This window comes from Pleurotus ostreatus (genome assembly GCF_014466165.1).
Source record: "Pleurotus ostreatus strain PC9 chromosome Unknown scaffold_1, whole genome shotgun sequence".
In the NCBI taxonomy this organism is placed as follows: Eukaryota; Fungi; Basidiomycota; class Agaricomycetes; order Agaricales; family Pleurotaceae; genus Pleurotus; species Pleurotus ostreatus.
The window spans coordinates 179,676-199,923 of record NW_023503156.1 but is presented as its reverse complement, the minus strand read 5'-3'; the positions used below and the strand labels follow the sequence as shown (position 1 = coordinate 199,923).

At 52.4% G+C, this 20,248-nt stretch overlaps 8 protein-coding genes across 8 annotated transcripts; 4 read left to right on the top strand and 4 right to left on the bottom strand.

The window, feature by feature from the left end:
- Window positions 1-489: 489 nt before the first annotated feature.
- On the bottom strand, window positions 490-2,077 carry PC9H_000049 (uncharacterized protein; the record flags this gene model as incomplete). The annotated part of the gene is made up of 6 exons (XM_036769712.1): window positions 490-671; window positions 735-1,151; window positions 1,201-1,459; window positions 1,512-1,701; window positions 1,755-1,880; window positions 2,049-2,077. 6 exons carry the CDS (start codon window positions 2,075-2,077, stop codon window positions 490-492), a joined length of 1,203 nt encoding a protein of 400 aa, XP_036635557.1.
- Window positions 2,078-5,398: 3,321 nt separating this feature from the next.
- On the bottom strand, window positions 5,399-5,981 carry PC9H_000048 (uncharacterized protein; the record flags this gene model as incomplete). The annotated part of the gene is made up of 2 exons (XM_036769711.1): window positions 5,399-5,569; window positions 5,640-5,981. The coding sequence occupies 2 exons, from the start codon at window positions 5,979-5,981 to the stop codon at window positions 5,399-5,401; spliced, it is 513 nt and encodes a 170-aa protein (XP_036635556.1).
- Window positions 5,982-6,210: 229 nt separating this feature from the next.
- PC9H_000047 (uncharacterized protein) lies at window positions 6,211-6,735 on the bottom strand (the record flags this gene model as incomplete). Its single annotated transcript, XM_036769710.1, has 3 exons — window positions 6,211-6,315; window positions 6,366-6,491; window positions 6,547-6,735. The coding sequence occupies 3 exons, from the start codon at window positions 6,733-6,735 to the stop codon at window positions 6,211-6,213; spliced, it is 420 nt and encodes a 139-aa protein (XP_036635555.1).
- A 407-nt stretch (window positions 6,736-7,142) lies between these two features.
- Window positions 7,143-7,880, top strand: PC9H_000046 (uncharacterized protein; the record flags this gene model as incomplete). Its single annotated transcript, XM_036769709.1, has 4 exons — window positions 7,143-7,228; window positions 7,290-7,349; window positions 7,402-7,446; window positions 7,496-7,880. The coding sequence occupies 4 exons, from the start codon at window positions 7,143-7,145 to the stop codon at window positions 7,878-7,880; spliced, it is 576 nt and encodes a 191-aa protein (XP_036635554.1).
- An 84-nt stretch (window positions 7,881-7,964) lies between these two features.
- PC9H_000045 (uncharacterized protein) lies at window positions 7,965-8,716 on the bottom strand (the record flags this gene model as incomplete). The annotated part of the gene is made up of 3 exons (XM_036769708.1): window positions 7,965-8,097; window positions 8,154-8,592; window positions 8,641-8,716. The coding sequence occupies 3 exons, from the start codon at window positions 8,714-8,716 to the stop codon at window positions 7,965-7,967; spliced, it is 648 nt and encodes a 215-aa protein (XP_036635553.1).
- Window positions 8,717-8,941: 225 nt separating this feature from the next.
- PC9H_000044 (uncharacterized protein) lies at window positions 8,942-10,835 on the top strand (the record flags this gene model as incomplete). Its single annotated transcript, XM_036769707.1, has 5 exons — window positions 8,942-9,160; window positions 9,212-9,543; window positions 9,595-9,723; window positions 9,774-9,880; window positions 9,931-10,835. 5 exons carry the CDS (start codon window positions 8,942-8,944, stop codon window positions 10,833-10,835), a joined length of 1,692 nt encoding a protein of 563 aa, XP_036635552.1.
- A 3,567-nt stretch (window positions 10,836-14,402) lies between these two features.
- PC9H_000043 (uncharacterized protein) lies at window positions 14,403-17,248 on the top strand (the record flags this gene model as incomplete). Its single annotated transcript, XM_036769706.1, has 6 exons — window positions 14,403-14,682; window positions 14,738-15,598; window positions 15,649-15,802; window positions 15,858-15,999; window positions 16,053-16,863; window positions 16,920-17,248. 6 exons carry the CDS (start codon window positions 14,403-14,405, stop codon window positions 17,246-17,248), a joined length of 2,577 nt encoding a protein of 858 aa, XP_036635551.1.
- An 854-nt stretch (window positions 17,249-18,102) lies between these two features.
- Window positions 18,103-20,144, top strand: PC9H_000042 (uncharacterized protein; the record flags this gene model as incomplete). The annotated part of the gene is made up of 7 exons (XM_036769705.1): window positions 18,103-18,417; window positions 18,473-18,698; window positions 18,770-18,937; window positions 19,047-19,223; window positions 19,300-19,505; window positions 19,571-19,928; window positions 19,999-20,144. The coding sequence occupies 7 exons, from the start codon at window positions 18,103-18,105 to the stop codon at window positions 20,142-20,144; spliced, it is 1,596 nt and encodes a 531-aa protein (XP_036635550.1).
- Between the last annotated feature and the right edge of the window lie 104 nt (window positions 20,145-20,248).

The window sequence follows — 20,248 nt, the reverse complement described above, 5'->3', positions numbered from 1 at the left end:
AGGAACAGAGCCTCTGGATGTGCAAGTTCCGTTAGTGAGTCGCTCACAGCGATGCTTTTGCTACTGCTGGAGTCAACAATGAATAGCCTTGTGCTACACAGCAAGTCGTCCTCAAACGGCGTGGCTTTGGTGCTGGTGCACGTATGAAGGCGAGACACGCATTCCAGGCTAGAACATGCGGGATTTGGGCGGTGTCTTGTTCCCCCGGCTCAACCCCTCGAGAAAGGGCGCACGTCGCTTCATTATTACTCGATAACTACAGTCTCCTCAGTTTCCGAGTCCTCATCATAATGTATACACAGACGTAACACAGATGCGAGGACATACCGACGGAGAGGTGGTAATTGGTGAATATCAATTGATAATCGTCAACGTTCGGGCTGGCACTAAGATACCGAATCTCGGAGCACGAAGCCAAAGCTATGTATAAGTATAACTGTGGTTGATTGAATACACCCCACAATCGGGTGTTACATTTGGGTGTTACTATTACTTTGAGTCATTGGGTTTGGGCCGCTTGGTTCCTACCACCGTATACTGGATTCTTGCACTGTTCGCTGGAACTGAGGCTAACTCCTGCTGGGGATTTTCGTTGAGGGGCAGGTCTTCACTGTCGTTGAGGACGGACGGGCTAATATCGCGAAGGTCATCTCCATTGTACCTCCCACCGACTGTGCCCCCCCAAAAAAACATGCCTCTCATGCTAGCTTCAGTGGTGATTGTGTGGTGCATACTACGAAGTACAACATTATTCGCCGGAGGTTTTGAGTCCGTTGAGAACGAGATTCCGCGCTCGGAAATTGCAAGGGCGAGTTCCTTGGGAAGCCGCTCGCCAGAAAGGGAAGAATTGTAGTTGTAATTTGGAGGAGTGGGCAAGGGGATCTTGACATGGAAGTGCTTGAGAGACGAGAAAATATTGGAAGGAGGGATAAATGCGAGTGGGTCGTTGATTGCACTCCAAGTAGCAACATCCACGCCTATCGTGTCATTGAATGCAGCGAAGCTTACGGCAAGGTGTAGTATGAGATAACATGGACGATTATGCTGAGTGGAAGTTTGTTGACGTTGACGTATCAATTGTGCCTCGGGTTCGGGATATTCGTCTTCAAACTGGGACTTCGGAAGACGCCGCTGAATAGCAACCCTTTGGGCTGTAGGAAACTTTAGGTGATGGTCACAGAGTGATTGAAGGAAGCGAACCATTAAGACAATTGGAAGCGAGAGGGGTGAGGGTTTGCCACACGGTTTTGAGGATTGAAAACTCGTCATCCTGTGTCCGTAAGAAGGTATCATACCCCATTTCCCTTAACTCGCTGTTAGCATGGGATCGAAACAAACAGTAGGGCAACTTGTACTTGGTCTTTGTGAGATCGTGTTGTATGAAGCTAAGGCAGTCTTCGCTATTCGCAAATTCAAGGACGAAATTTAGTCTCAGCCCAGCATGCGAGTATCTTCGACGCTAAGTGCTTATTATAGCAGCCAATACAAGACAATAGAAACTTTGTGCTCACCCTTTCCACCTTGAACCAGCAAGTGGCCGCCCCAAATGAGAATGTATGTTTGATCTTGATGTGAGCCTCTTCGTTGACGTTGTACTCTGCTCGCTCAGCCATCTCTTCAATGAGAGAGTAAGGTACCACCAAGTCATTTCGTTCATATCCGTCTTTGACATATTTGATGACAATTTCACGCTTGAGCGCCCTATGTAACACAATAGCATCTTGTGGCAACAACGAGGACAGTTTGACACTCACAGTTCCTTAGGTTGACGCGGCTTCCATCGGAATGCCTTGCTGCACTTTTTCGCCACAAACAGTTCCTCTCCCATTTCGCCATCCCATGTGAGCTCATGGAATGAGACAGTTGGTCCCGGACTCCAACTACAATCAAATTTGACTATAATAGCTACGCCCGAGTCAAATACTACAGCACCATCAAACTTTGACGGAATTAATCACCTTCAATTGAGACATTGTGGAATGTACTTCAACCGCGCGCAAGCTTCAGTGTTCTGGCGTCCAATATCAAATCCTGGACCTTTCACTCACTTGATTCCCGTCTCCTCGACGTAAGGCATGACTGAGATCAACACAGACCGCGTTAAAGGATCTCGGGGAGAGGAAGATGAGGGATCACCTGTAGCTGTCCTACGGATATATAAAAGACCGTAACCACGGTGGGGCCGTGATACATCAACGACCACAGGTACAGTGTGGGCGCTTCGTGATGTATCACTCGGTCGGTGGCTTCTTTGCCTGCCTTCCTTTCCCACAGGCGAGCACCACCCCTTCGCCACTGCCAGCCACGGCACCCCCAGCCGTTCCCGCGCCTTGTTCCCCCAACCGGGAACCCATCGGGAGCTGTATCTACGATGGATCTACTTCTCTGGTTATGAATCCCGTACCTTACTGTTTTGGTAGTGAGGTTACTAACGACAGCATGGCCTCAAAGCATGGCTTTCATTTCTCTATCTATGATGTAGTAGACGGTGTACTCTATCTATGATGTAGTAGACGGTGTACAAGACTCAATTAAAGCCTCGCCAGGAACAACAGCCCCCTCTCCTGTCCGCATATATCTGTCCACATGCCTCCACGTCGTCTGACACATAGATATCAGGGTCTGACGTGTGCTCTCCTGACGCCAGGCATAGGCACGAGCACCTTCATTTGTAGATGCTGTCGCACGATCCTCCCAAACTTTCGCTTGCCATGTATGAAATTGTACTACTCTACGCATTTCTTCAGTCAATAACATGCACTCTTCTTGCCACCGTTGCGCTCTAGCACGTGCTTTGCACCACTCAATCCTGAGAGCTTCTCAATTTGAGTCTGTCGTTCATACAATTGAGTGAAACATTAGCTTACCTTCGTTCATGCCCTCTGTCATCTCAGCGTCATTCGTCCGTTGAGCCATCCATATCCATGACAATGTTCGGCGGCCCTCTGAGCTACTGGCATCTTCACCATCCTTCAAACCACGGATGTCGCTGTCGAGCAAGGGACGTAGTATTGACTGCCAATCAGACTTTCCGAGCGCCGGCGATAACATTAGTAATGCTGCTCTGCCACTGCGATATTTACTAGCGGCGAAGTTGGAGCGGGCCTGGACTTTCTTGACTAGGGCGACACTGCGGGTATTATGCTGTTGGCCTCGGACGTATCGGTCCTTGGACTGGTACATGGAGCTGAGCACCAGCAAATGTCGACGGAGTTCGGCCAGTGAGTCGAATGCCTGACCATACCGAAGCCGCCACTCGTAGTCAGCAAGGGTGGTGGTCTGTAGCGGCATCTGTAGCGGCGTCTGGGAGGGAAGACGAAGTGCGTCGTCTTCCGCCAGAATGCTTGCGGGCTCCGTGGACCGGTGTGCCATGGCGCCGGGCATGTAGATGTCTTGGATACTGCGCCAGGTTGCTATGCGGCGCGCGAGTCTATTTCGACGTTCAATTATTAGGGTCCGTTGATGTTCGGTCGCATTTGCAGTAAGGGCGCTGGCGTCGATTCGGAGACGGGCTTGCTGTTCCTCAAGCTCAAGGCCTTGTGCAATGAATACACTAGGGCTGACGCTGTCATGAGCGGGCAGGCCATCTTCGTGAGCAATCGTCGCGGCCTCTTCTTCTGCAAGCTCCAGTCGTATTTTAGCTTGCGAGACAGTCTCTACTGTCGCTCGATATGGGTTCGTCTCCGTTGGATCGGCCTCCCAGGCCCAGACAAGCTCGGAGAAGCTTCGAGTGGTTGCTGCCGGAAGGGAATTCGAGAATTCGACAAAGGCCGTAACATGCTCCGCGCGCATCTGAACAGCTTCTTGGGCTCTACGGAGGAGAGTAGTATCTACGAACAGAGGGTCATCAGCATTAAGTCTACTCAGTAGTTAGACGCCTCACGAAATGAAATAACCTTACGCCAATTATAATCACCGAAGTGATCGTCCAGTGTGTCCCGACGTGATCCGGGACCCATCTCCTTGGTGCTGCTCGCGACAGGGTTCATTGCGGCCCATCCACGTTCAGGTGATTCGCCATCGGTACGACCAACCTTAGGTGTGAGATTGAATGAGTATTTGATCTGGCAGTCGTCGCGATGGGCATATAAGTGAAACTTCGGTACTAGGTATCTGATGCTGAGTTCGTTGTACTGTACGCCAACAAGAGAGTCGGGGTAGGTTGCCGCGCGAGCTTGAAGATTACGTGACCATTGGCAGGCGATGTCGTATGAGGTTACGACGACCTGAGGTGCGTGGTTCCGCAAGCTTGAGAAATAGAGATAGTCCATATTAATGTATCTATAGACTTTATTAATGAGACCGTTGGATGTATCAGGAAGCACCCATACCGTTCGCCCTTCTGCAAGTCTCCCACGGAAAGGGGTCGCTTCATGTCGTGGCGACTGCACTCGATGGTGCCGACCCCACTAGTCGTAGTGCCCTTCCCCCCTCGAATGCTGGCAAGCTTGACGGCGTCGTAGTTATTACACGTACTCGCCTCGTCAGGTGGGGCACCGTCAAAGCTTTCAAGAAATTCTTTGAACTTTTTCTCCTCCACAAAGTATGCGTAGCCTTTGTTGAGGCCAGGGTCACGAATGTCGTTGGACGCGCCAAGCCGTTTGAGTCGGAAGTTGGCATCGATTGCCAGAAAAAGAGAATAAATCCATCTATTGGTAGTCAGTAAAGAAACGGAGCGGCTTATCAAAGAACTTACTGCTGTCCCGGCACTGCCTGCCAATTGGGTGGAAGATTTTTTCCGGGATGAGGGCAGGCAGGGCAGAGGACTGCGCATGAGCCCTCAGCCGTACCCAAAACACCACCCGGCTCATGTCCGCGCCCAGCACGTTTCAGAAGCCGGATGTGTCGCCATTCCCGAACTATTCTCATGAAGGCGGTATAGCGGTCCTATTATTTGCATTAGAGAAATGTACACCCATATCTAAACAAGACTTACAGGTAATATTTGGCCGAGGTTATTTGTAAGTCGCGCAAGTGAGTGGTAAAATTCAAAGCCAGAGACCTTGGAACCGAACGTGAGTAACTGGAAAAGGCGCAGGACATCGAAGGTGGCTGCAGTTCGAGGCTCGATTGTGGTCGCTGGGAATAGCCGGCTCCGGAGAAGCTGAATACTAGTATCGGCGGCCGACAGGCAAGCGCAGTAGTCGAGGTTGATGGAGATGATGCCATGAGATGAGATGACTACAAACTCGTCCTTATTTGCTGGCTTTGGGTTCAGACAGGGTTCGCCAATGGGATGGCCCAATTGAAACCGCAAGCCCAGCGATCGTAGACTGCAGCGTTGAAAAAACCTTGAATTCCATATCTACACGTTATTAGTGCTCTGATCACTGTGCCGTAACTGGAGTAAGACTCATTACCTCGACGACATGGAGTGGGAGAGCCTGGTGCAGCAACACTATGCAGTCCTGGCAGAACAATCGAGGGTCGAAACATTGGGGACACCGGAAAAGCGCGTCTTTTCCACAGGCAAGCTCTGTGTGAACGCCGGGGCACCCAGCATCTGGGTAAGCTCGTCCCTCCAACCGTAGGAATTCCTGAACAAAGGTATCGCGCTCATGCATCCACACTAACAACGGTTGATCCTAGTGAGCGAGATGTCAGCCTTCGATCATACAGAAACACTGGCAAGGACGAACCCCTGCCATCGTGCGTTTGCGAGTAGTCCTCGGGAGGCAAGTAACCTCCTCATCGTCGTCTCTGTCGTGCTCAATCCTATGAAGCCCCGTTGTTTCGTCCCACACGGAATCGTAAGTGCTGCTCTCGTCATGCCCATGATCGTCCGTGATGACAGTAGATAGGGCCTCAGTGCTGTAGTATGAGGTCTTGGTAGAGATTCCCCTCTTGCGAGCCACATAGTCGACATGCCGGTGAGTTGTTGACTCAGTGATTGGGGGCTGTGACGGAGTACTCGAGCCAGCGCCAAGCTCCCAGTCTTCATACACTTGAATGTCCATGTGAGCCCTCTTGCGACGTTGCATTGTATTAATGAGCACTTACCAATAAAAGGGCCTGCCTTTTTATATCAGTCCTGTCCGACGAAGATGAGTTGATCAAGAAGGGGTATTCAGTGTCGGTGGCCAGCACCCGCAAGTTGCCACGCTGGATACCTAGGTTGTTTAGTACCACACACTCCGATTCTCACAGTCAATGTATATATCTCACAGTCAGTTTATATATCTCACGATCAATACATCAATCAACAGTGCATTACAATTGTGAGTACGAATCGGTGGCCCCATCAATCGTCGCAAAGGCGATAATGTACTGGTGTTCGATGGGGTCACCTTCACCATGCTGTCGCCAATAGCTGCGCTGTTGAATGTAAGTTACATCCGACAAGATTATGCTTGCAATGAACGTACCCGGCGTTCACGGTCAGCTTCCAATGTGATAGCCTCTCTCCAGTTCCCGTCGAATGGTGCAGGAGGGTCGACATTACCTCCAAGTAAGGTCATGCCGTCTTGGTAAATGAGTTCCTTGGCAAACAGCTGTGGTGCGGATTACTTCAAACGGGGCAAGTGCAATAGCGGAAGAAGAACGCACCCTTTTTTGTTCGGAGGAGGCTGTTGGGAAGCGGTCGGAGAAAAGGGGGAGTGCTGCCACAAAGAAGTCCTTGTGTTCGCCACGGTCGAACGCATTGGTGAAGTACGGAAGCATTTCAAACGTGAATGCATCGATGCTTCGCGTCAGATCATTTGGCTCATCTACTTCCCAGAAGAGTAAGTTCCGCATGTCTAACGGAACTCGGTTGAAATCTAGAGGACGGGGGCTTTAGGACAAATGTTAACTCACCGGAAAGCAGTGGTTATGGTGGTAAGGAATGAGCGTAAGTGGGGCGCTTAACGAGATTTACCACCATATTAGGCAATTGAACTCAAGTCATCTGACTTCCTCGGAATAGGAGCAATACAAGATAATATTATAACGTGCGATAGACATGGAGGGGATGTAAAATAAATCAAGGAAGTCTTTCATATGAGATACATGTGTAAGTTGGTGGCATTTTTACGGGTATTCAACCGCTCATTGGTGTCCAAATGCAGAAACAACTGACACTCAGCCAAATGAATAAAGGTCAGACAGCCGCCTTTCAAGATTTAGAGTTGTACAATAACCATCCACCACCTATTTCCTCAACCATGCCCCGCGGTCGCCCCCGAATCTACAAAACTCCGGAAGATAAGGCTCGTGCCAATCGAGAGAAAAGCAAGCGAAGTTACCACAAGTAAGTAGGGGCCCTAGATCAATTAATAAACGTGAAATTCAGCACAAACCGGCGACTATAGGCAAAAGGTTGCTATCAGTTCTCGCCGAGTGGCCCGCCGCTACCGCCACGAAAGAGTCAAGTACGTTCTCATATTCATATATAACATTCATTTACCAATTATCTATCTATAGGAACAAGCCTATCCTTGGTGCAGCTCCAGCCGAAGCCCCGCCCAGGTGCGTAACTAATACATGCCAGAGTTCTCCTGACCTCACATCCCTGTAGCGCATATCCCGATCCTGACGATGTCCCTGCGTGGATGGCCCTGGTCTCCCAGGTTGCCGCAAAGACCCAGGAGCTCATTAAAGGCTCCGTACGTGGATATTTCCAGCAAATATGCCAGTGTTTCATCTTCTCCCTTCTGAGGAACGAGATTGATGATGCTGCAATGGAGTTCGAAAGTATGAAAATCACTATACAACGGTGCGGGCACGCTTTGTTACAAGTCGTCGGGGTGGGAGACGAATACCGGGCAGCGGAACAGGTAGAGAGGGAGATCGACCAAGTGATATGCTGTTTTGATGACATCATGTGTCATCTCTTGGTTGGCAAGGCCGAACTATTTGATATGTACTCCAGCGAGCAGCTCATGTACCAATCCCTGGTGTAGATAGCACTTATATCACACAATTTGAATGGGGACGCGTAGCAATGATATTGGGAATGGTAACATCTCAGGTACAACAACTGTAGTCTACTCGTGGTGAATGTGAACAAGGCCTGCCGCAAGCATGTCATTGTAGTGCCTGCGGGCCTGCGCGTAGGTAGAAAAACGTTGGCTGTCCCAATGGGGAACTCCTAGGACAAGGGGGGCCACGACTCTACGCCTGTTCGAACCATATGCATGAGTAGTCAGACCTCCTGGCAAATATTGAATGCTTACCAATCCTGAAAGAGGCCAACTTGGCGGCCAGTTACAACAGCATACCATGGGCCGTTAGGATTAGAACCGGCAGGGGGGTGTTCAGGTGCAGGCTGTGGAACCGCCGCCGCCGCCGCATTGGGGACAGCAGCAGCGGGGACGGCAGCGGCGGGGGCGGCAGGGGCGACATCAGCCGCCGCGGGGACGGCAGCGGCGGGGGCATTGGGGACGGCGGCGGGGGCGGCAGGGGCGACATCAGCCGCCGCGGGGACGGCAGCGGCGGGGGCATTGGGGACGGCGGCGGGGGCGGCAGGGGCGACATCAGCCGCCGCGGGGACGGCAGCAGCAGCTACGGGGACGGCAGCAGCAGCAGCGGTGACAGCAGCAGCAGCGGGTGTATGAGCAACAGTGAGAGGGTGGATTGTGTGGCAAGAGGGGCACTCGAAGAAGCCCGCAGCAACTGTGAAGACGGGTAAGCAGAAGTTAGGTGCCATTGAAACGAACGTACCAGGAGCTTGAACGATAGTCCCCACCGAAAGGCGGTCAAGGAGGTTGGTAATGTGGGCAGCAGTAGCAGGATCCATGGAAATGTTGCTGATACAGCTGACTAGCGACGGGGAGTTGTTGCTGGAGGAATTGGCGCGAGGCAGGGGGAGTTCTTATGGCATGTGGCAAATGAAAAGACGCAGAAGACGTACAGAGGGGGCGGCTGAAAAAGCTTAAAAAAAGATGAGGTGTGCTGGGTATATCACCTACGTGTGCTGTAGCCCCCCAAGCATCAAGCTCAAACCTGTGTTCTATAACCCTCGATGGCCCCCCCCTCTAAAGTTAATGCCGAACAGAAGGCTTTCCTTGAGAGCCTTATCGACACGTTCTTGGAAAACCGGAAAAAGAGCACCTTGCACAAGTTCTGGCCGGTGCTTTATCGACAGTGGTTCGAACGGTATCCAATAGTGGAAGATACCTCCATCCAGGATGCTGAGGAAAGGAGGAAGGATCTAGCGGCGAAGGTAGAGAAGAAGAGGGAAGTAAGTTGGAACCGGAGTAGTGGCTATATTTGTCGCTGACCCTGAACATAGTATCTCAACCGCTGGTATCATAACCACGCATCAGCAAAAGTTCGGGCCGTTGTTCTCGTCACCCACCAAAAGAAAACTCGCCGTCCCCAACTTGTCCAAATGTACTGTAAAAAGTACTACTCTTCCCGCATTAAACCTCTCATTGTGAAAGAGCTCAACGGCAAAGTACCCACAAGAAAGGAGTTCCTCGCGCTCCTCCATGTTCACTCAACAGCCGCGTTCGACGATGAAACCCCCGCAGTGAAAGCTCAAATGAACGAAGAGTACCAAAAACGGTTGAGCGAGCCAGTAGAAGAGCCGGAGGAAGAAATTACACCTAGTAGCTACGCTGCGTGAGTGTCTCAACCTTGTCTTCATTATACATCATCATTAATCATACCCAGGGCGATAAAGAGCATTCCGATTCATTTTAATGCCTTCGCCCAAGAGCTGAACTCACGAACTGGGTGGTCTTTTACATTGTTTGCCGGTGGACCTGATCCCACAAACGGTGGAAGGATTAACACTGCCGCGTACGTTCCTTTTTCTATTTCTTTCTCCCGCGTCTGAGCAGCACTTCCAGCTTTCACTCCTGCGAGAATATGGCCGGCCTCTCATTTTCCGATGCCACCCCCAACTTCACGTCAAAGCTCGTGACACCATTTGCGACCTTCCTCCGCACTGTATATAGTACGTTGTCTGCCCACTGCAGTTCCTCTCACGTACTAATAAACTTTTAGCTCCCGAGGATTGTGCGTCACGGGCATTGAACTCCACCTCCCAGGTCCCTCGTCCCATTCAACCCCAATCCGAGCCCAGCTCTCCCGCTGAGATGCCCCATTCCGCTGCCTCACCTATTGCCACAATCACTTCGATGGCGCTCACGCTAGGCAACCACGAGGAGACGGATCTCGACAACGACTTGTGGCAGGATTTCGACCCGGAACAGGCACTTGCCGAACTAACTCAAACGTCCACAATTCCGATTGGCGTCAACGGCTTCGAGGGCCTCGGACCACCAGGGAAATTCCCATCCATGGTTGAAGAGCTATTTGCGCCATTGCCCGGACTTCCCTACCACCACCATGCCCCCCTTGTAACTCCTCCCGTTGCTGCTTTCACACCTCCTACGTTCGGCTCTGCTGCTACCGCGATCGCCGCCGTTACTGCTCCTACGGTTAGCTCTGCTGCTACCGTACCCGATACCTCCGCCACAAGTGCTGCTATCGACCACGTAACTCTGGGTACAAGGGAAGCTACCGCCAACGAACCTACAACTACGGCAGACACCAGCAAAATGGAGCCTGCACCCACGGCCACTAGTACGACAGACACCAACGGAACGGAGCCTGCATCCACGGTAGATGCGAACACGGCAGCTGACGGCGGAGACGCGAACAGTAAGCGTAGTCCCAGGGCTGCCGAAGACCCCGACGTCGTTATCAATACCATGCACGCCCAGAAACCAGCAGCTGCCAAGGAGGCTCCTACGGCTGGTACCAACGGGCCCCCAAAGCGCAAGCGGACTTGCAAGGCCGGCGAAGACCCCGACTTGATCGTCACTACTAAACGTGTTCGTAAGCCAGCACCAAGCAAGGAGATCGAGGCCACAGTGATCGCGAGAAAGGGCAAGGAGAACAAGTAAGTAGTTGGGTCCAGACGTCCCACTGCGTGGGCATTTTGCTGTGTCGTCCCTACCGCTGCCGTTTTCCTCTTACAATCGTCGCTTTGCTAGTCCTTATGTAGTTTGATGTGTCTGTGTACATGGTTTAATGATATATGCATGAAATACAAGAAACAATATGTGTCAGACAGAGAGAATAAAGTGTGATAGTAGCTTGAGTGAAATCTTGACGGACTTGCGTGAAATTCGTTGCACTGGCGAGAATAAGCGCCGATGGACTTAGGTGAATTCGTTGCGCTGGCATGTCAGGGGTAAGTCAGCTGACTTGTTCACGCTGAGTACTGCCTGGCGAGTCGTCGCCAGGCGGGCCGTCTGGCAACGACTCTGTAGGTTACAACGGACCTGTGTTATTCAGGCGACGATTCATTGCCGCGACCATTTGCTTTTTGTCAGTATGTTTTGCATAAATAATTTCTATAAAAAACATTTGAAATGAAACAGCCTGCAGAAATGATAGCACCGCTATATGACAATGCTGTACTGTACAGAATGATGACACACAAATTGGCAGCACGGCGGGGTGCCCGAGAATGTGGATATTGATATGTCAAATTTTATGTCTCTACTCTATGTTCCTCCGTGGCCGAAATTAGTGAGGGAAGAAGCGGAAGGAAGGAAGCGCACCCGGGGAGGCTTTCAGGCAACGTGGCAGATGGGCACCTGGCCGTTCGACATTTAGGCAACGTGGTAAGGAATCTGCAGATTCGACGCAGATTCGATGCTCCAAAAGTGGACAGCGGGCGCGGAAGGGCGGGGCGCAGGGAATGGGGCGGAAACCGACGACGACGACAAGAGGACGGGCTTTGCCGGGGACGTTGACATAAGGTTCTACTGTGTGATGTATCAAACAGGCCATACAGTAGTCGTGGTCTTTGATGTATCACGGCTCCACCATGATTACAGTCATTTGATATATCCAAAGGACATCTATGCCTGGAGGGATCAGATACACGGGGGTTTCCAGGGCTGTCGCATTTATGTACTCCCTCACTCCGGCCTCACGATGAACACGCTGCAAATTCCACACAAAGGTCTTCTGCAAGATGGAAGCGACCATAGTTTGATGAGGCTATGTGTACACGTGCTGCCTGCGTGATTAGCGCCATTCTGCACCATTTGAGATACTCCTGAGGTCGATGTCTGCAGCCGTTGTTGGTCAAACTGCTAGTTCGTCCTGTAGGTACGCCGCCGGTTATGAGCGTGGAAGCGAGGGGGAGGAGTACGAGGTGGTTGGGTAGATATGTGCAGATACGGCAGATACGCGTGCATGTACCATGTACCGGATTCCGACGCTTCTGCTTCCCCCCACACGTTGCACATTGTCGGATTGCCAATTGTCGGATTGTCGGATTACACTCAGCGCTGATGGCACCGCACCAAGAACACCAAGAACACTCCGGACATCAATGAGCCCGGCGGAGGGCGGAGGGCGGAGGGCGGAGGGCGGTTACATTGCATGGGAGGGCCAAGATCCAACACATGCGTGACGCTCGCGCGCAGCGCCGGATTCAAACCAGAGTCCCCGGGTCCACGATTCTACGACCGATTCCTTCCCTTCTCTTGGGGAATCGGTCGTGGAAGCGGGACTTTGGCTGAATTTGGGCGGTCGTATATTCATGCGTTGCGTGGATATGTGAATGCGTTGATGCGTGGATGCATTTTGGCCGGATGTTTAACGTTTAGTACATAAGGTGCATGAACAAGAACATGGGCGTGTTCATCAGCAAATCCGTGAAGCACCGACAAGGATCTATCAACACTTATAAACGCCATAATCCATCGAAAGACTGACCGACACCAGCGTGCTGTCCATTTTCGCAACACCAGTTATAAGGGATGTCCCCCACTTGCAAGACGTCCTTCCGTACGATAGACTCGGGCGTTCTCGGGCGTTACGGCTGGTAATGAAGCCGCTGATCGTTTGCGGCGGCGTGTTTATCGTGGCACAAGGATGGCTGCATGCGGACCGAGTCTTGTCTGGATTATTGAACGCAAACCGGCCGTTCGTTTGTGATCCACTGACCACTGACCACTGGTATGCATATCGGGTGCTGGACTCGGCGCAGGCAAGAAGTCGCTATCGAAGCGCGCCATCTTCAGTGCTCAGTACTCAGTGTACGCCACCGCTCTACTCTACGACGGCCATGACGACGCCGCGTAGCGGGCTCGTTGTATGGATTGTCGTGGAGCCCGGTCGGCCTGCGGGCGCTCTAGATGTGTCGGACGCATCCACTGCATACAACTGGCAAGTACCCCAATTATTCCCTCTATCGCCCTCATCCGAATTTTGCCGTTCCTCACCCCCAGTGCAAGGACCACACGTATGGTCCACCGCCTTTCCTCCCCAATGCCGACTTAGTCGATCCGTACCAAAGCTTTACGCTCGTGGCTCACTTTGAGTCGGCAGCTGTTCAGCGGCGGGTCGAAAATCGCGGCTGACGCACACTTGTTGCCCAGAGGGTATATAAAGGCCCAGGTCACGGGAGGATGCAATTGATATACCGCTTTCTTTCCTTTCCCCATCATCGAAATCGCTCTGCTTCACTGTTCGGAATGCCAGCGTGCTAGCAAGCAAGCGATACCCCCACGCCTCCCCGCCTACATGGCTCTCCAGCGTTTTCAGTAACACCGAAGCCGTAAAAACAACCACATCGATCGCAAGCACGGCGAATTTCTGCGCGAATGTTCTGTGGATTGGCCGCTCAAGCGAACTGCACAACGACGCCTCCTCTCGGCAAATTGGACTTTGGCAACCCCCCAACGCGAGCCGTCTGGTCACCACGGTCCATATTAAAAGAACGAAGCTCGTGGTTTGAGGGTCTCTGCGCAATCACACTTACGACAATGTTGTAAGCGAAATCTCTATTCGAGCAGCAGCGGGGTCGAGAGCGAAAAATATGGGTATTACAATTGCGTAGGAGGTCTTTCATGGCTGCCGACGATGTATTTGGGCAAGGCCATCGACGTCCTAATGACCGCTGTCAGCGCCGTCAATCATCCCATTCCCCTCGCCGCTTGTCGAAGGTGTCGTCCCACGCATGTTGTTCAAATGACAATATTAATTCTGAAACGACTTGAGGCAGCTTCGACGGTATAAGCTTGTGGCTATCCATGAGCCCGGCGCTTGTGGTAGACCTTGCGCACCCGACAACGTTAACAAGCGACGTATACTCAACACATCTGTCGATGGTTGCAGGGGTTATCATCGCTTCATCTCCGGTGAGCGACAGCGTAGCTCAGGTATGAGGGTAATTTTGGTAATAATTTTGGATGGATTAACAGTGACTCGCTTCGTAGCGTTGTGGTACTTACACTCGTTGAAAACGCAGGGAGTGCTGTTCATGGATCGTGCTTTCAACTCCGATACGTACTCCGACAAACAACTGTGGCCCAATTTGGAACCAACTCGTTCGTTCTTACCACCAAGCCACTTCCACTTGCCACTTCGTGTCCATTGTTTGATTGTGGCCATTTCAGGTGAGTATAAACTCTTCTGAGAGTGCGAGTTCTCTTCTGCAATTTACCACCATGGCTCATCATATTATCTCCCAGACTACACCCGTGAAGAAGACGAAACCACCTGCAGTCAATAGACGACAGATGTCCGACATAATCGACCGCACTGGCTACCTGACTCCGTCGGCGACTTTCAGCTCGCTACGGCTACACAAATCCACGACTAGGTCATTTGCCACCATCCTGAACGACAAGGAGCTCCTTCAACTGGTAAACCAGTTTCGCGCCACCGGACAGACAGATTACGGTCTTCTCGCGCAACTGCTCAGTCGTGCGAGTGTTCTCATACGCCGTACGTATACACTCCACCAATCGTCTGCTGTACTGACACTTGGCTTTTGTCAAAGTTAAATACGCCAAAGGCAAGGATCTCGTAGTCTTCCGTGACAACCATTCGCGCTCGCCGAAGTACCATCCGAATGACACCGAAGCGGGAGCCCCCGACTTGGTGGGTTTGCTGGAAGCTATCAGCCTCCTTCTTGATGAAGACGACACGGCGCGCATTCCCTGGCACCATATATTAACTATCATCGAAGAAAAAGGCAAGGCCGACAGGAAGGACGGACCACGTCAATCTGGAGCCTATTTGGCGTTCGCGAACCAATCTCGCCCCGACTTGGTTGGGATGTACGGGCTCTCTATCTCACCCGTTGGCTACATCATTCAGTACAGCTGCCCTGCTGGCCTCCAAACGTCCGAAGAATTCCCTTGGTCTGACCTCGTTCCGCTGGTCTCGTATGTCTACACGCTCTACGTTCCTCACCCAGACTTCGCAACCCGAGACCCAAGCGTGACTCTGGCTGATACTGGTGATGTCCTCGGTCCTCCCGCTTGGAATATACGCGATGGCGACAAAGTTTACGAAAACTGTGTTGTCAGAGTCGTTGGAGACCCTTGGCATCGGATGACATGGGTAGCGAAAGTTGGCGATACACCAATTACGATCAAGGACTCGTATCGCGACGTTCATTCCAGCTTTAGGGAAGGCGAGCTGTACGACATCCTCCACAAGGAAGGCCCCGCCCCTGGATTCTTGCGAGTCGAGAAAGAATACGATGTTCAGTGGAAGCGCGGTTGTCCCATCACAGTGACGGTTGAGAGCACCACGCGCATCAAGACTCGACTGATCATGCATACCTGGGGAGAATCCCTGCGAAAATGCCCCAGTCTCGTTGATTTCCTCAAATGCATGTACGACATCCTCGAAGGTGAACCATATTCATATTGGCCTATTTCTCGGGTGCTAAACAACTTACAGCTCACCGCTGGGCGGTGATGGAGCGCAATATCATCCATCGCGACATCAGTCACGGCAATATCTTCGTTCAGGCCGAAGACTTCAAGGGCGAAGATGAGGAGGAATTCAAGGGGACTGAATATCGCCCGATCTTCGTCAACGAGATAATTGAGAAGTACGTTTGTCACCATTGGCTGTCCTGGTTGTTAATGTCTTCGCGATGAATTCAGGCAAGAAAACGCCGATCCCATGGCTCGTCTTGGAGACCTGGACAATGCAGCAGAGTTGGATCGAAAGGCGGCGGTATCACCTTCATTCGTCGCAAGGCGAGACACCATCCATATGAATGATGAACCCTTGCGTTGTCGTACCGTGAGTTCTTCCACGGAGTGCATTGGGAGGCTACTGATTAATCGAACATGTAGGGAACACCGAAGTTCATCGCTCGTTCACCTGCACTTGGCTGTCTGCTTGTGGCTGACAGTCAGTTCCCCAGTATGCCAGAGTTGCCAATTCATCTTGCCGATCGATACGCCCAGGTATACTCCAACGATCGCTCTGGCTTGCGGGCATTCTGTGACGATAGCACCACATGTCATGGGGGTGTTTATACCAAGGAAATGGAAAGGAAGCACAAGAAAAACCGCAACCTGTGTGTAACGCAGTTTGAGCACCGTCCTCGGCATGATGCAGAGTCGGTTTTCTGGTGCATTGTAGTGTTCTTGCTCCTTGCTGTCCCATTGGACAGCGCGCCAGAAGATCCCCTGGCGCTCGAGGATCCCGACAAGTTTGGACTCAACTGCGCATGGAAATACATCGCCAATCACGAGATCGGCGAATCTGAAGATTCGGGAGACAGTAGGTTGAGTTTACTCCGCAGGCCAAGATGGGAAAAGTGGCTACACCCAGAGCTCGCTCACGTTGAAGACTTTCTCCTGGATCTGGCAGATCAAATCAGCCCAGAGTGGGGCCTCATTGAGCCGCCACCTCCCATCCTCCACCTCCACGAAGCGATGCAGCGGATCATCCTCCAATACATCGACCTCTGGAAGACGCAGAACAAGGACGTCCAGTTTGATACAGGGCGAATCCGACCAGCAGAAATCCCGGACAACCGAATAATGCCTCAGGTATCACATAAACCCAGCGTCAACGGACAGCTCATTGCCGCGAGCTCGCTCAGGCCGAAGCGACAGTCGAACCAGCTTGGACCGAAGGAGGAATCCCAAGCAAAGAGTACGAGCTACTAGTTTTCATTTAGTGACTCTATCTGACCATTCTTCTATGCATAGGACGCCGAATCACAATGCAGGGCACAGATTCATACAAGGAAGTCCCTCGGAGCCTCCCGCCATCGCCACGCTTCAAGGGGCGCCGAATAACGAGGCAGGGCACCGAATCTTACGAGAAGGACTCAGCATCATACAAGGAAGTCCCTCAGAGCCTCCCGCTATCGCCACGCTTCCTTCCGGGATGCCAGCTTCCCCTCGAATACTCGTTCGATGCGGATACATTCACGAAAAGCCTTCCTTCCACGCCAGCGTCGCTTTCCACAAATCTTCGTCTCTCACCAACCTTAGATCCGCAGGCACTCGATACTGATAGCGATGCAGAAGCCTGATTCATCTCCGAACGTCTACGCTCTTGATTGCTTTGTTGTATATTTCACGATATCGTGTCGTCTTTCACTATATCTACCTCTCGTGTACTAGTATATTTTGTGTGTGATACATGCCCAATTACTTATATTTCTCCCGCTTGATAGGTGAGGGCAAAGTCGTGGTTTAAGCTACTGCGGCCACTAAAACATAGATGAATTTGAGGACACAGACATCCACGCAACGCGAGAACTATGTTAAGCTTTCATGACCTGCTTTCCATTTGCCGTCTAACCCTCATATTGGCTTAGACTCAGAGCCTCGAACCATTCCCGTCGATTTTCCTCTGTAGACGTGTAGTCCCGGCCTCAAAGACGTACGTGGGGGTGTAGAATTGTGACATGGTGCAGATAAGCATCACGTTATGCGTGTGATCGATGTCTCGTCTTCAGTCAAACCCTGCCTCACTTGTTCGCAGGACTCCGCCAGCATGGATCATATACGCTCAACACACTGAAGGCGCACGCAATGATTAACTTTCTTCGTGGGGCCCGTTTGCGTGGAAGAAAAATGTATTTAAGCTTTGAGGACATACACGGTCAGCACTTCGCATTCTAATCTCTAATCCCCGTCGGTTTATTCAAAACATGCGGCTCTATGCTCATGCGCCACTGTTCAAGGAAGTCTACAACATAAGGATACCAGCAGTCTCCTCGACGCAAACTTGTAATCTCCGAGTCAACCTCCATCTATCCGCCGATCCTCCCTCGGTTGCCAGTTATTAGCTGTCAGTTAGCTATCGTACAAAGCTCCCTTATATACGACCAAGACCATCCAATGATATCCATCTCCTTACTTCGCAGCATTCCAAACCCAAATGTCCTCCGCCCAAGTCAGCCGCACCCCAACGCTCACAAATGATTGCCCGCCCGCAAAAGAAAAGCCCCCAACGTCCTCCCCGTCTTCGTCGTCCATCGTCATCAACGGTCGCATCGAACTCCCACATCCAGACTCTGACAACACAAAAACTGAAGCGCGGCGTGACAGCGAAATCGCCACAGACGGCGAGGTCGAAGGAGCGCTGTACGCATCCCTCTCGCCGCGCCGCAAGCTCGTATTGCTGGGGGTCTTCTGCTCGGCCCAGTTCTTCGACGTGTTCAACGCAAGCGCTGTCCTCGTCTCGTTGCCCTCGGTGGGCACCTTTCCCTTCTCTCACCCCTCCTTCTCTAACATACCAACTCATTTAGCTCGGCGCCGACCTGCACTTCGCCCCGGGCGCCCTCCAGTGGATCCTCTCTGCCTACACTCTGACCTTCGCCTCGTTCATGCTCGTCGCCGGCACGCTCGCCGACATCTTCCACCCCAAGCCCATCTTCTGCCTCGGCTTTGCGTTCGTCGGCGTGTTCAATATTCCCGTCGGCGCGAGCGTGCACCCTGTCATGGCGATTGTGTTCCGTGCGCTGCAGGGGATGGGTGCGTTCATCCTTTTTCACATAGGTTATAGTCTATGTAGGACGGGAGAAGCTGAGCCGTGGCGTGTTTAGGCGCTGCTATGAACGTCCCGTCCGGGATCGCGATGATACGCACGACGTTTCCCGACCCCATAGAACGCAGCGTGGCGTACGCATCATATTCGCTCGCAGCGACTGTGGGCAACATCTCGGGCTTCGTCGTGGGTGGCATCCTCACCGCGCGCACTTCATGGCGTTGGGGTGCGTGATTTCTTCATTTAATACCTCTCTTGCACGTTTCACTCCCTCACCTTATACTCTATGTTCACACTTCTAATGCACGGGCAGTATTAACGGGTATCCAATGCAGTCCACTACCTTTGTGCGATCATGGTTATCCCAATGTCTGTCGCAGCGTGGTTCCTGCTGCCCGCGCACACAACGCCCCCAAAGTCTGAGCGGCGCAGCGTCGACATTCCCGGGGTCCTGACGCTCACAGCCGGGCTCATCCTTTTCGTGTACGCCATCTCAGACGCCGTCGATGCAGGTTAGTAACAGCACCTTTCCTTCTCCCTCTCACTGGAAACAGCTAACGAACTGCATAACCGTATACATACCTATAGGCTGGGCCTCCCCGCAAGTCATCGCCACGCTCATCCTGTCCGTGATTGCGTTTATCGCCTTCTTCATTATCGAGAGCATCGTGGCGCACCCCGCGCTGCCGCCGCGGACGTGGCGGAACAAGAACTTCACCCCGCTCTTCTTCTACGCGCTCAGCCCGTACTGGTGGTGTCTCGGCTGCGAGCTCCAGCTCGTCAGCATCTTCTTAGTACGTCCCATCTCCACTACACTCCAACCAATGCACCGGCTCAACTGCATCTTCATTCGACCCAGAACCTCTGGCACGACTCGCCCCTCATCGCCGCGCTCCGCTGCCTGCCCATCGGCGTCGCGGGTGGCGTCGCGTCCTACCTCATCGGGCGCGTCCTCCCGTACCTCCCCGCGAAATGGGTCCTCGTCGCCGCGCAGCTGCTCACCGCCACGGGCTCCGCCCTGTTTGCGCTGGCGGGCACGCGGGAGCGGTATTGGGCGTTTGTGTTTCCGGGGATGGTGGTGGGGATGCTCGGGCTGGCGAGTGCGTATGTGGGGTGCACGACGGCGGTTATGGGCGACGCGCGGAAGGGAGAGGAGGGCGTAGTGGGCGCTGTGATGTATACGGCGTACCAGGTCGGCTCGACGATTGGTGTCGCTAGTGAGTACATTCTTTCTTACCCTACCATCATTTTTCTTCCAGTATTGGTATTTAAGTCATGTTGATCTAGTTTTGACGTCGATCACGGAGGGCATCAACTCCCGCCAGCCCAATGATCCGATATCCCAGTTCAGAGGCTACGCGGCGTCGTTCTGGTCCACGCTCGCCCTCTCTGGCATCATGTTCATCATTGCGCTGGTATTCGTACGGCGCTAGGGAGCAGTCGACCCCGTATGACATCCTGGCTTCACGCTCATCTGCCTCGGTCGCACGTTTGGCTCTCCTTCCATGGTCTCGTGCTCATAGCAGCCCTACCGTAC